The sequence below is a fragment of the Zophobas morio genome, unplaced genomic scaffold, assembly GCF_036711695.1.
Source record: "Zophobas morio isolate AGI-343-1 ecotype UQ-CSIRO unplaced genomic scaffold, CSIRO_AGI_Zmor_V1 ptg000332l, whole genome shotgun sequence".
NCBI lineage: Eukaryota > Metazoa > Arthropoda > Insecta > Coleoptera > Tenebrionidae > Zophobas > Zophobas morio.
Window position 1 is genome coordinate 55,042 of NW_026972436.1, and position 22,577 is coordinate 77,618.

Genomic DNA, 22,577 nt, shown 5'->3' on the forward strand with positions numbered 1-22,577 from the left:
TTATGTCTTAGTATTCATTTTATTAGAAGTAATCTTTCCCCTTTCCACGGCCCGCGCATCTTCCCCAAATTTAAGAGATTGTTTGGTTTCGGTTATGTACTTAATTGTTGGCGAGACACATACGATTAGTATAAACTTTGAATTTCCGCCTAATTTTAGTAAGCAAAGTAAAAAAAAATATTATACTACAAAGTTATCTGTAAAATAAGAACTAATTAAGTATAATGAAATAGACTAGAAAACTAAGTAATTAACATTAAAATTCAACTTTTAGGGAAAGGATCTTCATAAATTTAAGAGCAATCTTATTATACATACATATCTCAAATGAGTTTACTATTAATTATTAAATTCTGGTTAATGGGGTGTACTACGTGGTGTATAAATAATAAAAAGGCATGAAGTTTTGTAATATATACGTAACAGGAATATTTTAACAACTTCGCCTTTATTTATTAAGCATTTATAATTCCGTTAATTTACTTTAAGTTAACAAACAATATAAATATTAATAGATATCTGATATAAAAAATCTCAACAATATAAAAGTAAAACTTCCAATTCCTTGTATATTTTTACTAAATTTCCTAACAAGTATTTTTTAAAAAAATTTTATACTTATTGCGGTGATAAAATAAATTGTGAGAGACACCTATAACTTTTCGGTATTTACTATACTTTAAAATTTTTTATGGTTGAAATGTTTAATATCATGCTATCTTAGAAGCTAAGTATTTTCAACAATAAAATTTGTATAAAATAAATAAGTTACGATGCTTGATCGCTCTACCACAGAAACCTCTCGCAGTTAATGGTAATAATTATAACTTTATTTAAATAATAAGCAACCAAGCGAATCCGATAGATAACGGGTCAGCTTAGAGTTTCTGTAGGGCACATGTTTTTCCTTTTTACGGAGAGTTTGCAAAACATCCAGCAAAGAAGACAGCGATTTGTTTATGAACTTCGCCTTATTATTGTTAATTATTATAACTAACATTATAGAAATAAACTAATATAGTTTTCCTTCTTAAAGTTTATTAACTTTTCTGTCGTTAGTAATAATATTATATTAAAAAAACCTCTTCCAGGTTTTTTCCTTGAACTTTAGATAACGCCACACATTCACTCCCTTCGTTAATATAATGAAAATATTAACCACTAAATACATATCAGCAAAAAATACCCGCTAAATCCACCAACTGAAGTTTTGAAGTTACTTCAATGCCAGTGTCATAAACGGTGCAGATATTTCTATACAAAAATTAGACTTGAGCCAAATTAAGTTTTGATACTTTCACGGTAACTATTCAACTAGTCAGATGATGATTAATAAAAAATGTTCAATAGAAATAAGGGTTTACAAGAAGCTTTTAATTGCAATAAAGTGCCACGCTTGTGATTTAAAATTTTTTAAAAAAACTGAATATTATTGGAGAAGAAAATTAATTCATTTTTTTATTATAATTTATTAGCTTATATAATATACAACCTTTTTAATGGAAGCTAAAAACCAAAATTTTAAAAAAATTATTAATTTTTTTTAATGTCTTTTATAAAAATAAAAGAAAATATAATATAAATACATTAAAATTTTGAAATTTTGAAAAGTAGATAATATTGTTGAGTCACAATTTCTAAATTTTTTTGGTTAGCGTAGTAATAAAGAAAAAGTTTTGGAGTATTGGGCAAGCTAACGAGGTTTTTAATGAAAAAACCTGAAACTAAAAATTTCTAAAACAAAGAAACCTATTAAAATACAGCATTTCTATTGTATGTTCATACAAGAAACCACTCAAAAAGAGTAATCTTACATAGAGTAATTAGTCTTACTTTCATACTATTTAAAAGAATTAAAATTAAATATTTATATTATATTTCTAATTACAAAGTGACTATAAAATGAGAACGGCTCGAATCCGCGTGTACATTTGTTTTATATTTTATTCTTTTTTGAGCTGCACTAGAAATAAGCGCAAGAAGTTCCACGTGGCTACAAACTTTTTTATGTGTAAGAGTTGGAATCTGTTGTACCAAAAAAAATAAAGTAAAATAACTATAAAAGAGCGATATAAAAGAAAAACATAATAATGCAAAAAAATACATATAAAAAATAAATAACAAAAGCACGTGGAAACCAACGTGGATAGCACCACTGGAATCTTCCCGAATTTCCAAGCGTGGCTCATTGGCGCTTTTATCTTTAAGTAAATCGTGTAACTCTTCGCAGTAAATTTCCAGCACCGAACAATGCAGAGTTGTGTTGCAGTATCTTTTTTATGAAAGTTTTATAGTAAACAAAAGTAGACTTTAAAATTATGAAAATAATAAGTTGGCCTCAAAAGAACCATTAAAGCATTCTTTCCTATCAAGCTCGGAATCACGACTATTTTTATACTTATAAATGTGTTTTTTTAGATCAATAAAAAGTCTCTATCACAGTAGAAGCGCATTGTGATTGGAGAGAGTGAAGAAGCGAAAGTTTGGTATTTTACCCAGTAATAAAACTTGGGGGAGCGAACGTTTACGATTCTTATTATATCAAAAATTTGTAATATGCCCCAACAACTTTATTATTGCTAAACAAAACAGTTCACGGAAGGAAGGTGACCAATAGGAACGCAAAAATATATAAAAAAGGTTTAAAATATATGTAAAGTACAACTTTTTAGTGTCAATGATATCAAAGAGTTCGCTTGAAACAAAAGGAATGATTCCATTCTGTTAATTGATTGGAGAACAAATTATATTCGTAAAGCCAATCAATTATATTATTGTATAAATGGATACTATAAAAAATGTTGGGAAAAAAAAAATAGCGTATCATTAAAAAATTATCAAAACAGATATATGAAGTAAAATTAGAACTAAATATTTGCCAACGATGAATTTTCTCATTGGTGCAAAAACAGCCAATGAGATGTGCTTATCGCTATTATTGTTATAAGAAACACCCCCAACAACTATACACCAGTTTTGGTGGAACGCCCATCATCGTATAAGTTTTCCCAGATCCTGTTTGCCCATAGGCCAATATGCATACGTTGTAGCTAAATATAGTGGATTATAAATATTGTATAAAAGGAAATAAAAATTAAAAATATTAAAAAAAATTTGTAGTAATAATAATGAGACGGTTAAAATAAAAAATAATAATAAGCAACCCGCTAATTGCATTGGTCACGTACGGAGCAATGTCGGCGTGAATGACCTCCTGCGAATCAGAAGCGGAATAAACCTATAAAAAACCAATCAGTTTACTCTGCCAAATTATAGCAAATCAAATTGCGGAAATGAACCTTATCAAATTCATAGTTTTTCTTGTATATTTCGCCTAAAAATAGTACACAAAATAGAGAACCAATAAATGAACTTTTTAACGAATAAAGAGTCAATAATTTTACGTATATGCTTTTAGTTATATTTTCTTTTATCCAGTAAGAAAATTTTTAATAAGGATATTTCACAGAACATTGTTTCTTTCTTTTTTTTTAATTATGAAAAATTTAAAACAAATAGTTTTTTTATTTTTACTGTTTTTTTTTATTTAAACTTGTTATAACATTTTTATTATTTAAGAAATTATTTATTATAAACTTTAATATATTTATAATTCTTTATTTCTGAGTTTACTTTTTATACTTAAACTTATTATAGATAATAAGTTTTAAGCTTTATATAAAAATATTACTTTACTATTTTTTTTGTCTTTATTTAATTTTTTATAATATGAAGAATTTTACATTCATAAAAATATTTTTTTTAAAAAGTTAAATTTCCCTTTTTTAAGTATTTACCTCGTAATGGACTAATATTTTTATATTTAACATACTTTTATTATTTATCATTCATTATAAAAATATTACTATTAAAATATTAACTTTTCTTATTCATTTTATAATTGAATTTATTAAATTAATTAATAAATCTATTTCTTTATATAATTTTTAATATTTATTTATTATATTATTATTTACTCGTAATAATATTGCTATCAGTATTTATTTGACTTATTATTAGTATATATTTTCATTAATTTTATCATTATTTTTTCTTTTTCTATCACTATTTTTGCCTTTTAACTAGAGTTACGCCCAAGCGGTCGCGCCTCCACGTTGGTTTTGTTATTACTTTTTTGTAGTTTATTTATAAATAATATTTTTTACTTAAAGTATTACAAAAAAAAAGTTTCTGATATTATTTTCGTAATAATATTTATTAACTTTTCTATATTAGTAGTTTTAAACTGTACTAATAAAAACTTTATAACTTTTCTAAAAAATATGTATTATATTTTTTATTACTTTTCTTATAAACTTGCACTGTTATTATTATTTTATGTTAATTAGAAGTTTGTTTCTTTAATTATTATATAAAAGTTTCCCCTCTTATAATAATTTTTATATTAATATATTATAATTGGTATTTTTTTAGAAACTTTCTAAAAACTTTTATTATAATAATTAAATTTAAAAAGTTTTCTTATATGAACTTCATAGTTTTTTTCATTTAACACATTTTATTATTTAATTTTTTTTTATTTTTTTTTTTATTAAAAATAAAAACGTTATTTTTTTAAAAAACTTATTATATTTGTTATTATTAATCATATACTTTCTTTATACTATAAATAATCCCCTCCTCCTTTTTTATTAATATTAATATACTTAATTATACTTTTTAATGTTAATTTTTTATTATTATTTTTTAACGATTTTTAAAATTAATAAATATTTACTGAAAAGTTTATATATTATTAAAAACTTATTTTTTTTTCTATTTTTGAAGTTTTTTATTTTTAGTTAAATACTAGTTAATTTTTTTCTAAGTTTTTATAATAATCTATAATTAATTATACTTGTGAAACTTCATATGAACATCTTTAAATAAAGTTTTCACTATAAAAGTTATTATTATTATTTATATTTTGTCTTTCAAAAGATTATAAAAACCTTTTTAACTAAAAAATATGTTTTATGATAAGTTCTATATATTATTTTTCATAAAAGCTTATATCGTTTTCATTATAATACTAATAAAAGTTGTCGGAATAAACTTTTATTACTTATAATCTTTTTAATATAACTTTATTATTAGTTTTTATTTTTATTTACTTCTCAATCTTTACTTTATAATAAAATATTATTATTAAAAATATATTTTTATAAACTTAAAAGATTTTTATTTTTTATTAACTTTATTTAATAAAATTTTTCAAATAATTTAAAAGTATTATTATTATGCTACAAAGTTCGCAAATTTTTATTATTTATTCGCAATAAAAAAAAATTTTTAAGTTTTTATTAAAATTATTTCACTCTATTTCCTTTATAATTTTTAGTATTTAATTGCTTTATAAAAAAATTACAATTTACTATTTTTACATTTTAATTTATTTATTTTTTTTATTTCATTATAAAACTTTAATTATTATTTGTTTATAAAATATTCGTAATGTTTGTTAATTTTTATTGTATTTTTTTAAAAACTTTCTATCAAATATTTGTATAAATTATTCTTACAAAAGTAAATGTGACACAGTCACGTGGTATAATGACACATGTAATGTACCACGTGATCATATCACGTGATTGATTAGGGTTAGCTCTAACATATACACGATTATAAAATGTATATATATATTAAATGTTTTAATTCTTATTTATTGTATAATTTACTTCAACACTTTAAGAAATATTTTTCATTCTAATTTAATTTTTTTATTCTATTAATACTTATTTTCATAAAAATTTCTATTATAAAAAAAATTTATTTTATTTATATTTTTTGTGATATTATACTATAAACTCCCTATTAATAAATATTTTATATAACCTGTTATACTTAAAATAAAATACTTCCTTATTTTATTTTTATTTATTTTCATGTAAAATTTATATATTTTTTAAACTTATTTAATTCTAATTTTCTATAGAAGTTTTTGAAACTTTTAATAAATTTTGTTATTTATATAAAATATTTTTTTATTATATAATATTATAAAACCTTAATTATAATTTTCTTGTAAAATTTTTATTTTATTAAGTATTTACTTTATTTTTAAATATGTTTTACTATAAAAAAGTAATATAATTTAGTTATTGCATAGAAAATTTATTAAATATTTATTTTATTTTTAAATATTTTTTACTATAAAAAAGTAATACAATTTTGTTATTGCATAGAAAATTTTTTAGATTTAATAATTTCTTTCTATTTTTAATATAATTTTTCTTTAAAACTTTATAATTCTTTTATTAATAAAAATTTCTATTTACATTTTACTTTAAAAAAAGCTTTAAAAATTTATTTGCTAATAAATTTATATTTATAAAAATAGACTATTTTATTTGTACTTTATATTATAATTTACCATAAAACTTTTTTATTTGCATATAAAATTTATATTTTTTAAAATTTTTCTTAAAACACCAATATTTCGTCTTTCTTCTTAAATTTATTATTATTTTTTTTTATAAAACTTCTATTATTTTGCAAAGTTTTTTACTTTTTTTATTATATTTTTTTTATTTCAATTATTTATTGGCTTGAAAAACTTTTTCGCTCAAAATCTCTGATGAAGTTTTTTTTTGGTATTTACAAAAATTATACAGTTCAAAAACTTTTTTCTGTAAATTTTCATTATTTTTATTTTTTTTTTAGATATTACCTTTTCGCTAACTTTTGTATAATACCATCAAATTTTAAAACTTTCATTAATAAAAAGTGTTCTAAACTTTTTCTAAACTTTTTAAATGCATATAAATTTTCTTAACTTAATAAGAAAATATTATTTAAGACACTTTCTTTTATTCAAATATAATTATTCTTTATATTATTATTATAACTTTTATACTTTTTTTAACTTTATAAAGGTTTTTTATATATTAAGTATTTATATTTGTTTTCTTCTAATGTTTTAAAAATATATTAAATTATATGAAGAAACCTCGCTGATTATAAACTTCAACAGTTTCTTCATCGACTTTACTAACAACTTCTGATTATTATTAAAATATATTTTTTGTAGTAAAAATAAGTGTATACCAGTTTTTTCAGGAAAGTCAATAGATAAAACTTTTCTTATACGGCAGTGCACCTTTTATTTACATCATAACAATTATAATAATAATAGCAATAATATTTTTAGAATAAAAATAAAAAAGTCAAATAAGATATAATATAAAATACTTATAAAAAATAAAAAGAATATATAAAAGTTAGAAGCAATAAAAGTAAAGTAAAAAATATATGTAATAAAAAAGTAAACAATAAATAAATACTAATAAAAAATTTACTAGAATTAAAAAAAACTAAAAAAAAAATTAGTTTTAAGATTTTTACTATTTTCACTACCGTTTTAAAATTGTTTAATGTTGTGCGTTTTATACTTAATGTAGAATAACTTTTCAGTAACGTTATGGATTACTTTAAATTTAAACACAATAGGCTTCTATGTTTTGTCTACAGTTTGATGCTTGATGTAAAATTTAACTTTCGAGAAGATGTGAATGGTGAGTTATTTGCACGTGGTTTATTTTACCAGCCTAATGTTTTCCAAAGACTCTATATCATAAATAAGTTTATCGTCAATATAAACATCCGAGCTTCATGAGGAGCGCAACCCGCACACGGAAAACGTGTGTGCATACTGCTCCTTTTATGCTCTCGAGCGCTCAATCCGCATGTTACTTACGAGGTTTTAATCATTGGTCCAGCTGCCCCCTTGCTTGATCACTGCTTGTATCCTCTTTGGCATACTGCCAATCGCCGATTGTAGCATTTCCTATACTGGTAATACCCGCGTCCAAAGTGCGCCTTCAAAATTCCCCATGCATGCTTAAGGGGATTAAAATCAGGAGATAATGTAGGCCAGTCTAGAAGTTGGAACGACTGTAGTAAGAGCCATGATTGCACCGATAGTGCAGTGTGAAAGATATTATCCAGCAATACCAATAGCTTCTGGATAATTCATTCTTAACAATGTCCAAACACGTGTTTGCAGTGATGCTCACGGCCACTTCTTCCGTATATCCGGTCCCCTTAGATGTGACCAAATCAGATCGATCCCTCATGTTTATAGGTTCTGATCACGTAGCGATCTAATATTTTATTATCTCCGGATCATCTCCACCACCACCTTCTATGTGAATCATATCGATTGATCTCAGTCTTGTCCGGAAAACATACTTTTTATCAGCCGGACATGAACTTTCAAGAACTTTTTTTTGAACTTCTTCGCAAACTCAAATCTTAGCCGCCTGTGAGGGGTTTTTTTGGCATGGCGATGCATTGCTCTCGATCCGTTCGAACTTGAAAGTGTAGCTTTCTACGCAGATTCGATTGCACGCGATGCCACCTGTCGTGCAAGTCGAGCCACAGCCCTGTTTACCCGTGGTCAGTGCAAGGATAACCGGGGCTGTACCGGGCCTGACCCGGAAGAGTATGTCCTTACTAACGTTAGCGATCTCAGTATCAAGCTTTTCCTTATCGATTAGTAGTTCCCGCATTGATAATAAAAGTCCATATAGCCACTCAAAGCTTTAAAAAAACTCTTAATGATGGAGACACCATAAAACACAACGAGGGTAACTACGAGAAAAAACGTTTCCATCAATACGCAAACTTTTTAAAGCGATGGAGACTAAAGTACGAAAGCAATTACTGGAATACAAACTAAACTTTTTAACTAAAGCGCTATAAAATTTTTACGAAAATATTCAAAACATAAAAAAAAATTTGAAGCATATAATATTAAAATAATAATAATTATAATTATTGAAAAATAATAGCAGTAATAGATGTTTATAAAGAAACAGTTAATAAAATAAAAAGTTTATAGTAAATATATATAATAAAATAAACATTAAAATAAATATAAAAGAAATTATTATAAAAAATATAATTGATAAATAGTAAAAATACAGTAATAAAGAGTAAAGCAAGATAAGAATTATTAATATTAAATATAATAATAAAAATTATGAATATATATTTTATATTTACTTACAATCTTGTATAAATAATTATGAATAATTAATTAAACTAACAATATAAGCATTATTATAAGGTTATGTTTATAAGTAATAATAATTATATCTTTATAAGTAAATGTCAAGTTTTTATAAATAAATATTAGTAATAAAAGTAAAGAATATAAGAATTACTATAATAATATTTTATTAATATATTTACATATATAATTATGAATAATAATAAAAAGTAAAACAATTAAGGACTTATTAAAAAGTTATATTAAAAAGTTATACATAAAATAGTTTATTTTTTACTTTTTATTAATAATAATGAATAATGAAAATTATAACAAACAAAAAATTATTAATATCAATAATATAATATAAAATATTTATATAAATTTATTTAAGTGTTATTAAAAATAGAAATAATAATAAAAAGTAAAACAATAGAAGAGTCATTATATATATAAAAGAATAATAATAAAGTTATATTTATTTTAAGTTTTCTATAAAAAAAATAAAATAACAAATTTTTTATATAATAAATTTTAAGTATTCATTAAAAAGTTACAGTAATAATAATATAATATTTTTATAAATAGTAATTGAAGTATTTATAATGGGGATATATAGAAGTAATATAATTATAATAATAATATACTCTAATACATCCTCTTAACAACGAAAGTTCTTGTTGTATCCAACGTCGTCGCTCTTTTTCTGCCTAAAAAAATTTATATATAATAAAAAATATTAAAAAAATAATTTTTTTTTTAAATAAAGCAAAAAAGTTATAATAACATAAAAAACTATACAAAGAATTATATCATAATAATAAGACAAGCTTAATAATAGACTGAAAGTAAATAATAAAAAGTCATGGACATTTATAAAATATATATAAAAGTATTATTATTAGAATAAAAATATTAATAAATAATAAAGATTAATAAGTAAAACCAATGAACCAATGACGGGTGAACAGGGGGTCAAACAAGACATTAACCCACCAATAAACTCGTAAATAAGTTGCATCTTGTTAATAGTTGGATAGTGCAATCATTACATTTACTGAAAAAACTCTTTAAAGTATTTTTCAGGCATTTCAAAAGTCAAACAATAAAAGATCTTAAAAACATTTTGCCAAAAGCCTAAAGTTGACTCACATCATTAATAACCAATCATGATTAATAAATATAGAAATCAAAAGCTGAATGGCTGTCTAAAAAAAATTTTTAGAGTAGAAATTATGAACAAATAAAATGCTTCAAAAGAAAAAAGGGATAATAACAATTTATAAACTTTTTTATAATAATAAACATGAACATATGGAAGTTATAATACTTGCAAACTTTTTGTACAAACTTCTATAGTTTCCTTTAAAAAGTCAAGCTCCTAATAATAGAATATTATTAATCTTAGTAATAATAATAGTAATAATAATAATATACAGTCTCTCTTTTTTGTAAACGTGCGAATAGTTCATTAAAATTTTCCACTAATTGCTGATTTTTTTTTAAAAAACGCGTAATTTCCTCCTCGAGTACCGCCAAAATCGACCCATCCGAGCGATTGGTGATAGTATCAAAATTTTCTATCTACAATCCGATTTCAGTTTTAAATTTTGGGCAAATAAGAAACATTATATTTCAGAAAAATAAAAACGTTCTACTTCCAATAGCAATTTTTTATTTATACTACTTTTTTATTATTAAACTCATAAAAAAATTGCAATAATTTCATAATCATAATAATAAAATTTTTAACTACTAATTCTATAGAGAATAAGCCAAGCTCGCCTCACTAAAAATTGTTATATTTACCCATTATTCATTAAAAATTCAATAGGTTGAATGGATATATAAATAAAAACATAAACCAATAATATTATACTTTAAAAATTTTGAAAAAGAAGTGTTACTAGTATATAAAGTTTTTTTTAAAATTATCGTTGTAAAAATATATTATTATATAACTTTCTATAGTAAAAAGTTTTTAAAGATATATTTTTAAACAATCAAAAATAAAATATATATATTACACATAAGTAAAAAATAAAAATATTGTAAAGTGTCATATAATGTAAAAAAACATCTAAAGTTATATATAACAGTAGAAAAAAGCTAATAATATATGAATAAATGTTCTGTAAAAGATATACTGAAAGATATAGCAAAAGTACAAAAATCATCAAAAAGTAATGGAAAAAGTTTATATTTATAATAAAATTAATAACTATAAAAATTAATTAAGCAAAAAAAAAAAGAGTTAAAAAATCATAACTTTTTGTGCGCTTTCATTGGCCGAGGGAAAGCCCTTGTTGGATTCAAAAGCGGGTTGCTGTTGAAGCCTGAAAATTAGTGAGGCGATTTGTGCTTGCGCATGGCAAAAGTGCTGTTCTTCTGATGCTTTTATTATGTATAAAAAAAAGGTAGCAAAATCGTTACTAACTGAAATATAAATGTTTTATGAAAATATAAGATCCTCAGAGAGTTTTTATATGAAAGAGTGAATATGAAGAAAAACAAGAAAAAACGGCTTTATAGGGGCGTGCACTCCCAAAGTAAATTACTTAGCAGGAGTTTAGGTTTTATAAAAATAGTGGTATGTTTATAATTCGTGGCAAACGTCTTTCACGTGCATTTTGGCCTATCAACTTCATCGGTGTAGGCAGAGAAGTTCTAGTTTTAAATAAGAAAACTTGCATAACGGTATCGAAATATGAACTGGCGGTAAATAGTTAATGTTAGAAGAATAATAGCGCAGAGGAGGGTAAAAGACATAGTGATTATTTATAATAACACGTAAAACCACGCCCCCCCCCCACACCGTAGTTTATCGTAGAATACATAGTTAAACTTTCTTAATTAGCATGGCTTGCTTAGCCTTCATAGAATACATGAAGGCAGCTACGCTACCTTTAAAGTTAATGCTGTTAATTGATTTCACAAATATATATTTTTTTAATTTTATTATTTTTATGATTATTTTATTTTACCCATTATTTTTTTCTCTGGAATAAAATGGAAGCACCGAGTAAACTTCTTTATTGATATTGTTTTTCAGTACATATATGCGATATCTACACTTGTTTGAACACACGAAGGTATTTTACTTTTATTTTATAGATAATAACCCAATAAAAATCAAAACTATATTATTTCATTAATAAAATTAAAATTTATCGTTTTATTTCTTGTTGGAATTTATTTTAAAACTCACTAGTGAATTAGTAAGAACTAACCTTTCTTATGTGCTTTGCTACTGCATACACGCGTAGCACTTTGACCACTACCAATACGAAACTACCAACTTTTGTGCTTTTACTAGCAAAAATAACGCTTCTTTTTATACAAAAATTAAAAATTCCGTTATCTAAATAGGCAATAGTAAAGTTGAGAAAAGTAAACGCACAAATAAGAACGCGTAGCTGGTTTTCTTCTCTCCAGCGTTGGAAACTTACGCCTGTCTAACCCCCGCTGCGAATTATAACTTTAATGATTGATCAGTTATTCCTCCCAACCAAAGAAAGGACCAATCAATTGACAGCTAATGCGCAAAAATGGGCACCCAATAACGACTTATGAGTATCAAATAAGAAACGCTTAGGGTTTATTTGTTGTTTATACCTCCTTATCATTATAATAATGCAAAGCGATCTTACTTATATATAAAAATATACTCGCAAAGATGTTTACGTCAATATATATAAAACTATATAAACTATTTATAATTAATATAGAGACGGTTAAAAGATTTACAAAAATATATGCTAAGGCTGCTATTATACAACGAAAATAATAGAGTAATAATTATTATAGATTTATTAGAAGCATGTAAGAAAGTTTAATATAAGGTAATACATAGATATGTTTATATGTTATAAATACTTACGAGGGCGTAAAAGAGATTCTTTATTGTTCGAAAGCGCTTCGAAAGTTAAAATTTTAGAATCTTTTTGTACTCTTTATTAATAAAAAGTTGTTTTATTCATTTATAATAGTAAAGTAAAAGTTATTTACACTAAATAATGAAAAATAAAAGTACATTATTATTGAAATTAAATTACTAAAATTGATAGAATATTGTTAAAAGTCATTAAATTAATAGTATTTTAATATAAATATATATAAATTAAGTAGTAAAAAAGAAATCGTTAAGTCAAAAATAAAAAGATTAATAATTTAAAAAAAATTGTTACTTTTTATGCTCCAAAAGTTTACAAGTAAAAGTTCTTGAAATCAGTTTAATAAAAAATTATAAACATAAACTACTATAAATAAAATTTTTACCAAAGGATTTAAAATTTTTTTAAAGTAATTGTAAGGAAAATTTTACTTCGGTAGATAATAAGAAGTTAAGTCAATGTAAAATAAATCTTTATAAGAACTAAGTTATATAAATTTTTTAACAAAAAAAGGAAAGTATAAACTATAAATATTATGTCTCCAGAAAAAAATTTTAATAACTCGTATTTTTGTTATTATGTAAATTGTTGAAAACAATTTGTTTTAAACCAAAAAAATTTTTTACTTAATAACAAATATATCATAAAAAATTATAGATGTATGAAAAAAACTTTTCGGAGGCAGTAAGAAAAACGTCTTGAGACTTTAGACATGCCTTGGCCACACCAAGAAAATAAATAAAAATTTAGTCAAAAAAATTAAAATTGTTACCACAAGAGTTTTATTAATTAATTCCGCAAATTAAAAATAAAGAATAAAATAAAGATTATTTGGAAAAAGTAGAAAAAATTACTTTATTACGTTCAGTTCTAAAAAAACTAAAAATAAAAGCAAAAAATATTAAGATTATGAAAAATCGATATAAAAGTCATACATGTTTAAGATAAATTAAAGTTTGCTTCTGAATTATTTCTTGCGTTTTTGTTAAGTTTTTAACTAAATGAAGTACTTGAAAGTACCTCTAAATAAAAAAATTATTTACAATTATAAAGCAGTTTATAAATTATTAGTATTTACATATAACATAAAATGAATTAATTATAACTTGAAAATCAGGAGGAAGAGATCCCTCAAAGGTGGTGTAAAAATCAGCCAAAGGGTCACACATCTTTTACAAAGTTAACAAACTTTGAAAAGCTTATCTTTTTAAATAATAATTAACTTTTAATTTTTATAATGGTAATAGTTTGTGTCTTGCAACTGTTGGTATTTTTGAAGATAAGCAAGTAAAAAAAAAAAATCAAAGTTATATTAAGTGTAATAAAACTGTAAGGTTACCATTACCGAGGTTATTAATTTACTGTTATTAAGTTTTTGGAATCTAAGTAAAAACTTCTTTTCCTGCTAATATATTTAAATGAACTGTTTTTACTTTAACCTGTTGGGAAAAAAAAGGATTAATTTAATATAATAACGTTAGAAAACAAGAGCAACAGGATAGTATAAAGCAAAGAGAGCAGTTTTAACTGCACAAATAATTCTTTGTTAACTGCACATTCCAAAATTGGCTTGAAGACTACTTAAGCAAATTCTTCTCTTCGTTATTAATTAAATTTAGTTTTTAACCTTTTTTATTTTGTTCATTAATTTCACCAATATTAACCTTTTCGAATAAGTTTGTAAGTAATCTACCTTAGACTCTATCACACAATTTCTCTCTTAATGTTCTTTTAGTTTATACTAGCTTTGAGGCTTGCTCAAAAATAGCAATCGAATAAAGTGTTCATCTAATACTGTCGAGGCTGAGTAGTTTTTTAATAAAAAAAAGTCGCTAAACCTGAAGCGTTGTTAAATTTTCACTTACTAACTGAAAGTTTGAATATTTTTTTAAAATCTATATAGTAGTTAATAATCAGGATAATGCTTGTTGAACTTAACAAAATAATACATGAATAGCATTCATAAGTGAGTCTAAGTTATTAACCCAAGGATGTATGTCCTTAAGGTTAAATAATCTTAAAAGACATTCTTTTAAAAACCCAGATCTTTCAAATTTCCTAACTTTTAGTCATAAATAACTTTTATCTTCCGCAAAACAGGGGAGGGCCGTTAAAAATAACTTTCGAAGCCTTTATTCACCCGAAAGGCCGCGAAGTTAAAAGAAGAATTTTAAAGCAGGAACAAAAAAGATAATATTAAGTCTTTATATCGTAATAATAACGTATAAGTTCTAATAATTTAAGTGTTGATATCAAATATTTTAGAAGATAAAAATCAATAGAAAAAAATGAAAAAGTTAGCTGGGAACTACAATATTAAAATGAACACATTTGTTTTACTGTTGAACTATTGCATCACAAAAGTATATATTACTTTATCGTTTCCGACCCTTTAACTTTTTTGCTATGTGTTAGGGCTTACATAGACCTACAAAACTACACTGTTACATCGTTGTCAGACTTTTAAGATAAAAAAAAAATAAACGCACTAACTCCTAGCGATTTCTAAATTTTGTTTCTAACAGGGAGTGCTCTGTCAATACGAAGAGCCCTTTGCTTAATTTATCACTATTAGTATTTCCTAGTGCTTGGGGGGTTAAATAAACGAACCTACAAACTCGACAAAGTGGTGGCGTACAAACAAGATTTAAAATTGTGTTAAATCAATGTCATACGTATGTATACATATTCTTACTTCTAACACTAACTCGACCCCTATTATCTTAACAAATCAAAGTCTAAACGCATTGAATTGTCGTAGTTGACCTCTTCTGCCAGTAATCTATTGGTGTGCTGAGAAAATTGTTCATAGGTTATAGGAGTTGACTGCGATGTAAGACATCGCTTCAAATAAACCAAGACGCACCCGTCATGTGGCATAGCAGTTTCTTTTGTTTCACTTGAAAAAAGGGGGCTATCACAAAGGCCCATGCAGCAGATGCCTTTGTGACATAATTGGCCAGATAAATAATACATACAAGCGCCGTTTGTGGTGCTAGAGGGTTTGCCAAAGTAAAAGAATTTAGAGTTTGGATCGCGGCTTAGACTTTCGCCCCAAACATAGTCTACGTGCGAAAGTTACAAGAGCCCATTGATAAAGATGCTCTCCATACATTTCGCTTGAGGGCCCCAAGAAATAGCCTTGCCTTCAAATATCAGCGGCGGTAATAATGCAGCGTTCTCTTCCTAGTAAAAAGGGTTTACTTTTTTCTACGACATTAGTTGGCGAGATAGCACCACAAATGCTAACGCATTAAGGCCAGCAACTTTGAGGACGAGTTAGCGCCGTATTAACTACGTATGGGCCGTGGCATGTCGCGCACATTAATGGCAGGGGTGATAAAAAGATCCTTGTGGAACCACCATTGTAAGTAATTTCTGTAGCAAGTACGCATCTTCTACAATTGTATTCATGTAATAAGGATGCGGCCCTCAAAATAAGGTGTGAGTACCATAAAAAGAACAGTAGGGACAAGTATAACGCGCAGTTCGTTAAGAAAGCTTTGTGCCAAACTAGGTCTAACTCATTTTTGATATTAAAGACGGAGCTGGTTGCCTTCTTAAGCGTAGACGCTGAAGTGTCGTTGAACGCTCCCAAGCAGCACAGTATGACAGCAACAGCTACTTTGACAATTGCCGACATGATGCTGATAGTCTTGCGCTTAATGAACGTAGTAATTAATAAGCGCCCCTTGATCCAAGGTTGAATCACACTCATGCAGTATGCAATTAAATGCACTAATCAATCTTCAACAAATTGGAAGTATGTGTATGCGTTGTACAGTTGTCAAGTAATAGAGCGAAATTTCGTTCGCTAGTTCGGCGTTTCCTTGCATTATTTTCTTCCTCAAATGAAGCAGGTCTCCAAAAAAAATTGTTTGAGCAGTATTTTACAGGCAATTTTTTTAAGTTCTTGAAACATCTGGGTCAGTTGTGTTCTGTTTTGAGTGTATTTTTTTTCCATTTGTTAAGATACTTTCCGAACCAAAGGATCCCTTTTTTCTGTACCTGTGAGATTGGCACAAACTTAAACTGTAACTCTGAGTTTTGAAAACCCCTTTCCATTGCACTTTATATTTAAATTTTCAGGTTGCCTGAAAGGTCATTTTAATTAATAACCCCGTTTATGTAACCATTGGATACGTTTTTATCTAAATAAGCAAAATGCGGTTCGCACCCATTCAGTTTCAATAATATACGAACACTACTAACCACCAATTTTATTAAACTCTACGTAGAGGGATGTCTGGAGGAAAGTAGCCTTGTCTAGAAAAGAGTTTTAAAAAAAAAACTTGGGTTGTTGTGTACACACAAAATGCCAAATTTGATAATCATTTATGAAACAGTTGTTGAGTCAGCTTCAAACAAATAACATGTCTAGGGGAACCTTATCATATTTTGGGAATTTGAAAATCGTGCTGTGATAACGTACTTGGGTAAAAAAAAAAAAGGTAATTGTGTCAAAGAAATCAACGAGGTACTATTAGCCACTTATCCACAATGTGCTCCATCATATGCAACGGACACAAGGTAGACTTGGCTGTTTATTAAAGACGAGGAGCATTCTGGACCGTTTTGCACGGCCGTTAAGAAAATGTTAATCCTCAAAGCCCGTTGAATTCGGGTTCGTCAGATAGCAGGGGAACTAAGATCGCAAAGTGAGCACGCTTTGGGTACCCAAAAGAGTTAACTCGCTAGCTCGGGAACGAAGAGTGGAAAGTTTGCGTAATTTTCTTCGTTTATGTGAGGATGATTTAGATGTGATTTGTCATCGCATTATAACCTGTGATGAATCATGGGTTTATCAGTATAATTTAGTATTAAACAAGAGTTCCATGAAATAGATAAAAAAGATAGAAAGGCCACAACACAAGTTCAAGGTTCCGAGTGTGGCTACTAAACTTAAGGCAATGGCAAAAAAAAATATGCCGACTTTATCAGTCATTTCTGAGAAACCCAAGGACAAAATAGAGAAATTCTACTAGCTGTTTATAGTAGGGTAGAGTTCGAGGGAAGTGCACATGTGATTATAAAAAATATTTTTTCGCGTACCTACTGCAGTTTTTTTTCTTTTTTCTTTGTTTGTTGTGCGGTTGGGTTTCGTGCGTCTGGGAGTCTATAATAATTAAATAAATTTATAGTGCTTTCTAGTACTTCGACTATCTTGCACTATATTACTTTATTGTCTATAATATACTTATATGTATATGATATTACTTCGCTGTCTATAATATACAAGTTTTCGGAGACTTACATACTGTGAAAGCAAAATATTACAAAACATCGCGTCGGTTCACACAGCTGAACTTGTAAAGCGTGCTATACGAGATACGAATTTAGAAGAAATTCACCGTCCATCCTATAGGCCATCGCTGACTCCCAGCGATTTTTACTTGTTTAAAAATTTAAAAGGCGTTACGTGATAAAAATTTTCCAATGAAAACGAATTGAGGTGGCTGTAGATGAGCATTTGCAGAAAAAGTTTCACAATATTTTTTCGCGGAGTAAAAAGAGGGAAAGGTCGATGTGAAAGGTGTATTAAAAGAGGTGGTGGTTATATTATAGAATCCAGTAAGCATTGGGTATTAGTATTTTGTTAAACATTACTGGTCGAACTTAATAGATGTCGCCATTGTTTGGTTGGAAACCTGCCTAGATCTAAACTAAATTTACTAGTACCTACACTAACCGCCTTCATTAAGCACTGGGTCTATGCGAAGTTAATAGTGAATCTACCAAAAATATATAGTATTTCCCCAGGTTCTATTATAAAACTCTAATCCCCCTATAATAAGGGGATTTGAAAAAAACTCCTCCTAAAAACAAGTATAAAGGCGCACATGAACGGTCGTTTGACGTTCTTTCGCCTTAGCTCACTAAGCCAAATGGGTTTCATCAGCTAACTAAAGAATAAAAATGCTACATCTCGATTGTCCGTTGTTATTAAAAAACTAAATGGAACTATTTACCGCCAACCATTAAATCAGTCGGCTTAGATAACATTAAATAATTAAATATGTTAACCCTGGTCCTGTACTTTGTAAAAAGCCTAAATTTAGATTTAAATCGAAATATACTAGGATTTTTTTTTTTTGTTAGCATCGGGTGAATCTGTATTGGTTTCTAGGTGCAATATATGTAAACGGTCAACTTAAACGGGCATTTAGTCTAAGTTTTAATATAGGTTCTATCTACCTCTAAAGCTTAACTACTATCTCTTCTGAGGAAATTAGGATAGATATAGTACTCTACTTATGATAACACAAATCTTAGCCTAAGCCTTTGTGAGTATTTATTACCCAGAGTTTTTACACCTTTTGTATAGTTGTTATATTTCTAGTCGTATAGGCCACAACACTAACTGGGGATGTTAAATGAGATTTAATAGCAAATGAGGCATAATACCCTGTTACTAGAGACACAAGAACTAACGGAGAGGAATGCCAACCATGGTATACCGCTTTGAGAATTGAAAAATTAACTTTTATCGATTATTAATCAGTTAAGTTAAGATATGTTCCGACAACCTATTTCGCAAAACCTCTACCCGATAATCACTCATATATATTGCTGTCCCGCTCTCAAATAAACTTATATAACATGTGAAGATTAGCACAACAAACTACTTAAACGGGAAAACCATGTTATTATAATAGTAGTAGATGATACACTAAAAGGTACGTACGGATCCAATATTTTGGATCATAAATCAAGGAAAAGACCACTATTTTTGTGGCAAAGTAAACTAAGATAACCGATAAAAAGGAGTTAATGTTCTTCAGCTTCGAGAAGTCAAAAATTTGGTACAAATATTAGAGGGCTTAAAAACAATGGAGAAGTGGAACTTCTGAATGCGATAAAAGACTGTGACCATAGTAATGCTGTTGGAATCAGCAACTAAAATCTTTGTTGTTACAAATACATAAAACTGAGGAGCCCGAAAATAAAATTATGTGGGCGACAGAAAAAAACAAACGAAGGGCAAAAAGTTGAAGTTTTATCCTGCTTCACAAGAATATAAATTAGTGTCGCACCTGACTTAGGATACAAGAGTTTATCAGGATACGGGTAGCAAATAAGTTGTTCTATTAATTATTACCTAACAACAGTTATGGAAATATCTGCCCAGCAGTTTTTGTTTATATAAAGTTTCTAAATCTGTTTAAAATATTTAGTAAAACTATTTAATTTCGTACTTAGTTATTCTCTATTCTCTAGACTACTAAGTCATTTAATAACTTCAGCTGTAACGCCCTCTAGACTAAAAAGAAGCTATAATCTTTTTTAATATCGCTAATCCCTCTAGAACAATATAAAATTAAAACACTAACAACGTGGTATAAACCGAAAAAGAAAGAAAGGAAGAAAGAGCAGGAGAATATGGTCGAGCCGTCCATGTGTTTATTTATTTATTTATTCTTTAATGTACTACAGTCGTTATACCTGCTATAACTTAAACTGCTTAATCTAAATTCCCTCATTACGGAGAGGGATGAGGAGAGTGACCTCTTCTATAAATTAAGGCCTCTCGGGTCACCTCTCATAACATAAAGACAGCAATACCTTTGCGATTTAAGCGTTTAACACATTTCCTCCTCCCACTCCAAAAAAAAAGTTTAAAATATTGTAACATGTAATAAATGTTCTAAAAACGTTTCAATAGCCAGCAGTTTTCTAAGATAGACCCAAAAAATGTTTGTCTATTAAATTTTAAAGAATGCGTAGGAGTATAGTTCAAGGCGTTAGGTTATTAAATTGTTGGGGTGTCCTTCATATTGTGTAAAATATTTTATAGTCATCCGTTTAAGGTAAAGCAAAAGAGGTTCAATTTCACATTCATGACGTAATTGGGCATTTCACACAACCAAGGTACGCCTGAAAACATTCTAAGGAGATTGTTTTGGATAATCCCATTCGTGTGTTTTATTAAAAAAATATGTATATACCATACATATTTGTAGCAGTTGATTATAAAAGGTACCTAATAGACAATATATAATTCAAATTTTAAATCTGAGCTGCAAGGTGACTAAATTCTAAACAGTTTTTGAAGCTATCGGCAAAGTGGCTGTATCTCATTGAGAATGCGGTTCCATATCAAAATTTCAATTTCGTTAAATGGGTAAGACATTTAACGAGGCAGCATTTCCTTCGTCCGGCAGAGTGGTCAACGCACCCCTTGAATATTTAAGACCGCGAGTGCCATCCCACTTTTCGTCAAGCAACTGTTAGACAAAGCTCCGTTCGGCTCTGATATCACACCCTTTGCCCCCTCTAATAATTGGAATTTTTTCTCTCTATATATGCGATGGAGTGGATAAGGAGAGTGGGGGCGGAGAACGAGCAAGAGAGATACACTTTCGCATTAACGTACGTTATCTCTTCTACATGAGCTGAGTTTGTAGTACTTAAAGCATCAGGAAAGATTATGTATATAAGTAACAAACGAAAAAACTTTTATTAAGTCCAGACAGAAATGCAGTTGCTTTAATGCCATACTAAGGTAGTTGGAATTATAATAAAGATAATATTATCCACGTTCTTTTCTGGAAAGACCTGTGAAGTTTAAGTAAATTCTCCTTAGTTATTATTTAGACAATTTAACTTCCAAAGAATCCATCTAGTGTTATTAGTTATAAGAATTATCTTAAAAATAAAAGTTTCAATCATAGTTTTAGTTTTCGCTATCCTTTGTAGAATGCAGAAAATTATATTTTCATTTGCTAATAATTTTTCTGAACAAACCTTATTGCTTACTTTTTATTATAGAATTTTAACTTTTTTATGGTCCAAAAAGTTTTTATTTAAAATTTTATTAAGTTTACCAGTTTCTTATTCTTTTAGCTATTACTTAAGTTAATTTTATTTGTTTTTCTTGTAACTAACCCTAATTTTTTTTGAAAAGTTATTAAGTTTTAAAGTTGTTTAGGTTAAAAGGTGAAAAAGAATTTTAAAAAAATAGATGGGGCAAATAAAATTTTAAGTATAAGAATTCGAAATAATAATGTGAACTTTAACTTTATTTATAATAAAGTCGGATGTAAAATTTTAACTCGTGTTGTCGTTGTAAAACTGCTTTCGCGTAAAAGCAGTGATACTAAATTTTCCCACCAGTCTAAAGTAAATTATCACTAAAACTTGAATTATGGGTTTTAAATATATTCATTAATTCAGCTACTCTATTAAAGACTTGGGAATAAAAAGTAGGAGGTATAAGATATAAAAAAACAAAGCTTGCGGTGTTACTTCAGCGGGATTAGACGTTTACTGCTAAAGGCCATAACTTTACTCGATAACACATATAATGTATATATTTATACAATCCAAAGGATTACCTTTTGGTTGGCCTATAATAACTTTAGAATTAAAGAATGCTTCTGGAAAAATTAGTATTTATTTCCTTAGAGCTTACACGTTTGTTAAAAGGACACAACCGGTCTGTCTCGATGGAACTTTAAAAATTTAGATGCTCCCCGCTCCACTCACAAAGTAAAAGCCAAAGAGGTCGTGCGGGGAATTGAACCCCGATCCCCAGATTCAAAGTCTGATGTGCTAACCATTACACCACACAACCCTCCCATCCGATAGGGGTATCAATTTTCTAAATGTATTATAGATTTCAAAAAACCGAAATAGCTAGAAAAGATCAATAAAATAAAGAAATAAGTTAGGATAAATTAAGTTTGTGAAAG

General features: G+C 27.1%; 1 protein-coding gene and 1 non-coding gene across 2 annotated transcripts; both read right to left on the minus strand.

Annotated features, from left to right (window-relative positions):
• Nucleotides 1-10,494, minus strand: LOC135120046 (kinesin-like protein KIF25). Its single transcript, XM_064044405.1, has 15 exons — nucleotides 10,430-10,494; nucleotides 10,323-10,373; nucleotides 9,640-9,702; nucleotides 7,048-7,099; nucleotides 6,950-7,000; nucleotides 3,300-3,334; nucleotides 3,165-3,238; nucleotides 2,972-3,050; nucleotides 2,666-2,721; nucleotides 2,143-2,272; nucleotides 1,889-2,025; nucleotides 1,187-1,254; nucleotides 1,083-1,132; nucleotides 850-970; nucleotides 1-149 (listed from the first exon to the last, which is right to left on the minus strand). The coding sequence occupies exons 8-15, from the start codon at nucleotides 2,993-2,995 to the stop codon at nucleotides 1-3; spliced, it is 735 nt and encodes a 244-aa protein (XP_063900475.1). The 5' UTR covers nucleotides 2,996-3,050; nucleotides 3,165-3,238; nucleotides 3,300-3,334; nucleotides 6,950-7,000; nucleotides 7,048-7,099; nucleotides 9,640-9,702; nucleotides 10,323-10,373; nucleotides 10,430-10,494.
• Nucleotides 10,495-22,387: 11,893 nt separating this feature from the next.
• Trnaq-uug (transfer RNA glutamine (anticodon UUG)) lies at nucleotides 22,388-22,459 on the minus strand. Its single transcript has one exon. It is a non-coding gene; the product is annotated as a tRNA-Gln (tRNA).
• Nucleotides 22,460-22,577: the final 118 nt, after the last annotated feature.